Raw genomic sequence first — 6205 nt, forward strand, 5'->3', positions numbered from 1 at the left:
ATTTCACTTAGTTCTGGACATCAAGCGATCAACATCACCAACAGATAAGTGCCTATACATTAGTGATAGTGGATCTTGGTTTTTTTTCATATTGATTTTTGTTGAAGTCTATTACATAAATATTTTTATTTGTGATTTTTTGAATTTAATAAATATTTAATTAGCACAGAAACTTTCATTTTTATTATTTGAAACTATACGTAAAACATTGGTGCCGAAACCCGGGAATATTTTTTACTGTTTTAGAGTGAAAATTTTCCACACAAAGAACTTTGCTTTCTTTCGCATTTTTGGGAAAAAGAAAAACGTGGTTTGCTTATTGTTTTACCGACGGGAAGTTGTGTTCTGGTTTTCATAAGAAATGTGTCCTTTAGACCAACTTATTCAAGTTCAAAGGGAAACCTTTAGAACCCTCAACAAATATAGTGATCGATTCGAAGCGAAAAAGGCTTGTGATATGACATCTGGTTACTTACAATCGCTGGCCCAAAGAATTGATGATTTGTTTAATATATTTGAGAGTCAGCACAGTGAAATTTTGCAAAGGGCCCATGATGAAGATATTGATGCTAGTGTGGTTCCGTATTTGAAAGAAGATGTCTACTATGAATTTTCAGAGAATTATTTCACATTTAAAGGTAAGCTCGTGGATATGTTATCACATGGTAATGTTACGTCACATCCATTGTCTAGTACGTTTCTTGCGCCTAGTGGTCGAGTTGATACGTCGATGGGAGTGGAGGCTAGGCTTCCTAAGATCTCGCTGCCTACATTTTCGGGAAATTACATGGAATGGGTACCATTTCGAGACATTTTTGTATCGCTTGTCCATAGTAATGAATCTCTTAGTAGGATTCAGAAGTTTTACTATTTAAAAGGCTCGTTGTCAGGTGAAGCTTCCAACCTAATTCGTACGATTTCAGCGACGGATGCAAATTACGAGACTGCCTGGTCAACTTTAGAATCCAGGTATCACAACAAAAGGGTTATAGTAGGTCATTTGGTGACTAGACTTTTTAATATTGGAAAATCGGATGGTGGTTTTCAATCGATTAAAGTTTTACTGGATTCTACTAGGGAATGTATTGCTTCACTCGAAAATTTACAGGTCGATACCCTTAGCTGGGACCCCTTGTTAATCCATTTGGTTGTTCAGAAATTGGATGCACAGACCAGGAAAGATTGGGAGCAATCTTTGAGGTCAACGACTGAGGTTCCGACTCGAGCCGAGTTGTTTGATTTTCTGGAGTGTACCTTTAGGACTCTAGAATCTTTACAAGATGGTTTGCCCTCAAGTAATTCTCATAGGGTTACGAAGAGTAATAAAGGGTTTTCACAAACTAAAAAGACATCGGTTAATGTTGCTAAATTCACTAAGGCCAATCAGATTAGATGTGTATACTGCGATAAGGGACACCCTTTGTCGAAATGTTTTAGATTTTTGGCGCTTTCATTAGCCGGGAAGAATGAGTTTGTTTCATCTCGAAAGGTATGCCGTAATTGTCTTACAGTCGGTCATGATATCACGAATTGTGGGTCACCATTTCGGTGCATTGTATGTAAGCGACAGCATCATACTGTTCTTCACGCGGACGGACAGGGTGATAGTCATATTCCATTGGATGTTTCGCCGTCATCGTCTGGGACTTCTCGCGATAATGGTCCCCATGTAACTTCGCATAACGCTAGTGCAGCTCAGTCTGTTTTACTTTATACCATTCGACTTCTTGTTAAATCGGAAAATGGCTTTTTTCCTTTGCGGGCACTTTTGGACCCTGGTTCTCAGGGTACCCTAATAACCGAATCTGCAGTTCAACTTTTAGGACTTCGGAAGGTGAGATCACATTGTAGGGTGATAGGAGTTGGCGATGGTCATATTGACATGTCAAAATTTTCAGTTAATCTCGAACTATTTTCAAGAATGAAAGAGCCTGTGGTTTCATGCACGGCTTTGGTCCTTTCAAACCTTTCATCTTATACACCTGACCCTTCATCGAGGTATCTTTCGTTGCCTGAAATTGCTAAGGGTTCATTGGCTGACCCATTTTTTTATGAAACTGATAGGATAGACATTATCCTAGGTTCAGACGTGTGTTCTAAAATAAAAATTCCTACTGAATCATTTGTGTTCGAGGACTTGTTCTTTCAAAATACATTTTTTGGATGGGTATTTTCTGGCTCTTGTGTCCCTGTATCTGCGAATAGATTGCATATACACAATACCAATTTGGAGACAATCTTGAGGTCGTTCTGGGAACAAGAAGAGGTGAAAACAGATCGGGATTTGTCAAGTGAGGAGGTTCAATGTGAATCTAATTTTGAATCGACTACAAAAAGGACTGATTCGGGTCGTTATATTGTTCAGCTTCCGTTTAGATCTATGTTGCAAGGAAATGGATTACCGGCCATTGACAACAATGTTTTCGCTGCGTTTAAGAGATTGAGGCAGCTCGAGATTTCTTTTTCGAAACGTCCTGTGTTCGCTCAGACATACAAAGAATTTATGCGCGAGTATGAGACATTGGGGCATATGTCTAGGATTGGTGTCTACCCTCGAGACGTTCGTACTGATTCATATTTTTTGCCTCATCATGGTGTTTTAAAGGAAAACAGCACAACTACAAAATTGAGGGTCGTTTTTGACGGCAGCAGTCACTCGAGTGATTCTGTTTCTCTTAACAATACACTTTGCTCAGGGCCAGCTCTTCAAAATGAGCTTCCGATTGTAATGACCCAATGGAGGAGACATAGAATTGCATTTTGTGCCGATATCGAAAAAATGTTTCGACAAATAGATGTTGAAGTAGATCATCGTAGGTACCAGCAAATTTTGTGGCGATATAGCCCTTTTGATGAATTTTCAATTTATGAGTTGAACACAGTTACGTATGGTACCGCTGCAGCTCCATATTTGGCAATTCGCGTGCTTCATCAAATTGCTCGTGACTATGAATCGGAATATCCACAGGCTTCGAAGGTCCTCTTATTAGATTCGTATGTGGACGATATACTCTCTGGTGCTGACTCGTTTCAAAATGCGTTAACATTGCATAAGGATTTGTGCTCTATTTTGGACAAAGGTGGTTTTATGTTGCGCAAGTGGATAACAAATTCGGATGAACTTTTACAGGAAATACCCAGTGACATTAGGGACCCTTCTCTTGTGTTAGATTTCGAAAGTGGTAATACTGTTAAAACTTTGGGTATTCAATGGAATACCAAGGATGACAATTTTTCCTTCAAGATAGGTCTATCTGAGATGTCTTCTGTCACGAAGCGATCGATTCTCTCGGAGTCTGCCAGTTTGTATGACCCACTTGGTTGGTTAACACCATCTACATTGATTGCCAAGACGCTGTTTAAGAATCTTTGGGAAAACGGACTCGATTGGGATACCGATATTCCAGATTCTATTAGGTCTCAGTGGATTAAGTATCGTAGCTCTCTTCCTAAGTTGTCAGCTTTGAGGATTCCGAGATGGATTCATTGGTCCCCAGGATCAATAGTTGATTTACACTGTTTTTGCGACGCATCGACTACCGCATATGCGGCAGTGGTTTATTCTAGGGTGGAATCAGTAGATGGAATTTTTGTTACGATTTTACAGGCGAAGTCAAAGGTCTCACCTATAAAAACGGTGACTATTCCGAGACTGGAATTGTGCGCAGCTACTTTGCTGGTGAAATTGGTCGAAAAAGTAAAAAGGTCGCTCAGAGATATGTCGATTGGCAGGATTTTCTTCTGGAGTGATAGCTCTGCGGTTTTGAGTTGGATCCGCAAGTCCCCTTCCACTTGGAGTGTATATGTGTCGAATCGGGTTGCAGAGATTCAACGATTTAGTAATCCCAACGATTGGAGATATGTCCCATCAGTATTGAATCCGGCAGATTGTGCGTCAAGGGGAGTGCCCCCTGAGGATTTAGTTAGTTATGAGATGTGGTGGAATGGACCGCAATTTTTATACCGAGATCAATGCTTTTGGCCTAGTAATTTGCCCAATTTAGTTACAACGGAGGAAAAGAGAAAGGTGAAAGTTTCTTTGAACAATTGTAATTTAAAATCATATCCAGATTTATTAACAAAGTTTTCTAAATTACAAATGTTACTTCGAGTAACTGCGCTTTGTTTTCGGTTCTGTTTTAATTGTAAAAATCGTGAGAAAAAGCTTTTGAATCCACTTTCATTATCTGACATAAATAATGTTTTGGTTTCATATGTCAAACTGACTCAAATAATTGACTTTCCTGAGGAAATATCACAATTGTCCAGAAATCGTGATATTAAGACAAGTCCAATTCTAAAATTGATGCCATTTTTGGATGAAAATGGTATTATGCGTGTTGGTGGTCGATTGCAAAATTCATGTTTGGCATATGAATTGAAACACCCAATTTTATTAGCTAAGGCTAATCCATTGTCACGTTTAATCATTTTAGACGCCCATGAAAAGACCTTGCATGGCGGCTTAACTTTAACCATGTCCTATGTAAACAGAAAGTTTTGGATTGTCTCTGGGAACCTGTTGGCAAAATCTGTCATTCAAAAGTGTCTTCGATGTTTTAAATATAATGCTAAAACATCTCAGCAAATTATGGGAAATTTACCACAAGTACGCCTTAATATAACACGGCCATTCAAACACAGTGGTGTGGATTATGCTGGTCCAATATCGATAAAAGCATCGTCACTCAGATCTGCTTCAACCACGAAGGGATACATTTGTTTGTTCGTATGCATGGTGACTAAAGCTGTACATCTGGAAGCAGTCTCCGACATGACGACAAATGCCTTTTTAGCTGCTTTTCGACGGTTTACTTCAAGAAGAGGATCTTGCACAGATGTCTATTCTGATTGTGGAACAAATTTCATTGGCGCCTCGAAAGAATTACAGGTGCTTTACAACAGAAGCAAAAAATCATTGCCTGAGGAGCTACAACATTCTTTGAGCCTTGTTGGAACTAAATGGCATTTCATACCACCAGCTTCCCCCAATTTCGGTGGTTTGTGGGAAGCTGGCGTTAAGTCAACAAAATACCATCTCAAACGCATAATGAGCGATCGTATGCTTAATTTTGAGGAATTGACTACATTACTTTGCCAAATCGAAAGTTGCCTTAATTCTCGTCCTCTCGCTCCATTGTCTTCAGACCCTAGTAATTACGACGCACTGACACCTGCACATTTCTTGATTGGGGAACCAACCAATTGCATCCAGGAAGATTCACTTTTGGACAGTAATATGAATCATCTCACACGTTGGAAATGTGTTGAGAAAATGAAACAACACTTTTGGAAAAGGTGGCGCAACGAGTATTTAAATCGGCTACAAGCAAGGCCTAAATGGCTTAAACCAAAACCTGAAGCCAAATTGGGAGATTTGGTACTAGTTGCAGATGAAAGGTGTGCACCTGGGCAATGGCTACTAGGTCGAATACAAGAAATACATCCTGGAGCTGACGGTCACATACGGGTTGTATCAGTTCTAACAAAGAACAAATTAATTAAAAGGCCAATAACAAAGATTTGTTTTCTTCCAGGAAGTGAAACGCACGAGTCATCTACATTGGTCAATTCTAATTCTTGTCCTATTTTGGAATAATCATCACATATACCTCTTTGTATGTAGCCAGATTATATTCGCTGTGAGTCGGAGCATAGCGGAGTTTATAACTCGACTAAATTTCTCCCAACGTCTGGCACTACAAAGCAACTATACTTAAAACTTGCGTTTTGGAGGGGGAGAATGTTGGCGAAACATTCGTCCACCAACAAATTACATATTCATCAATTATTCATATTGTTTAATTATAATCATATAAATCTCTTTGCTTATTCCTTGCCACTAATCACTATAACTAGTTAAATCATTTTTATTTCTAAATATGTGCTACAATATTAATCTAGAGTGTAGTCAACTTGAATGCTAAACATTGTAATGCAAAGCATAGCTAATATTGTTGAAATTCACCACTAGCGATGCATTTATTAGTGCATTTCGAATATTGGCTATGTTTCAGCATTAGCGTTTGTGATGTTGGTGTTTTATTTTCAAGCCTCTAAGCATATTCCCACTTATGTTAAGATTCGCTCTCTCAAATGCATCTCTTTTTCTCACCTGAGATCTCGGCATAACAGCAGCTTAAGTGAAGGCTTAACCTGCATTGTTAAGCTGACTAGTGAGCCGAGATGCATTTGCATTCGTGGT

General features: G+C 39.0%; 1 protein-coding gene across 1 annotated transcript; it reads left to right on the forward strand.

Annotated features, from left to right (window-relative positions):
* Positions 1 to 361: 361 nt before the first annotated feature.
* On the forward strand, positions 362 to 5599 carry LOC142231247 (uncharacterized). Its single transcript, XM_075301865.1, has one exon. It carries the CDS (start codon positions 362 to 364, stop codon positions 5597 to 5599), a length of 5238 nt encoding a protein of 1745 aa, XP_075157980.1.
* The last annotated feature ends 606 nt before the right edge of the window (positions 5600 to 6205 follow it).

Source organism: Haematobia irritans, chromosome 3 (genome assembly GCF_050003625.1).
Source record: "Haematobia irritans isolate KBUSLIRL chromosome 3, ASM5000362v1, whole genome shotgun sequence".
NCBI classification, from domain to species: Eukaryota; Metazoa; Arthropoda; class Insecta; order Diptera; family Muscidae; genus Haematobia; species Haematobia irritans.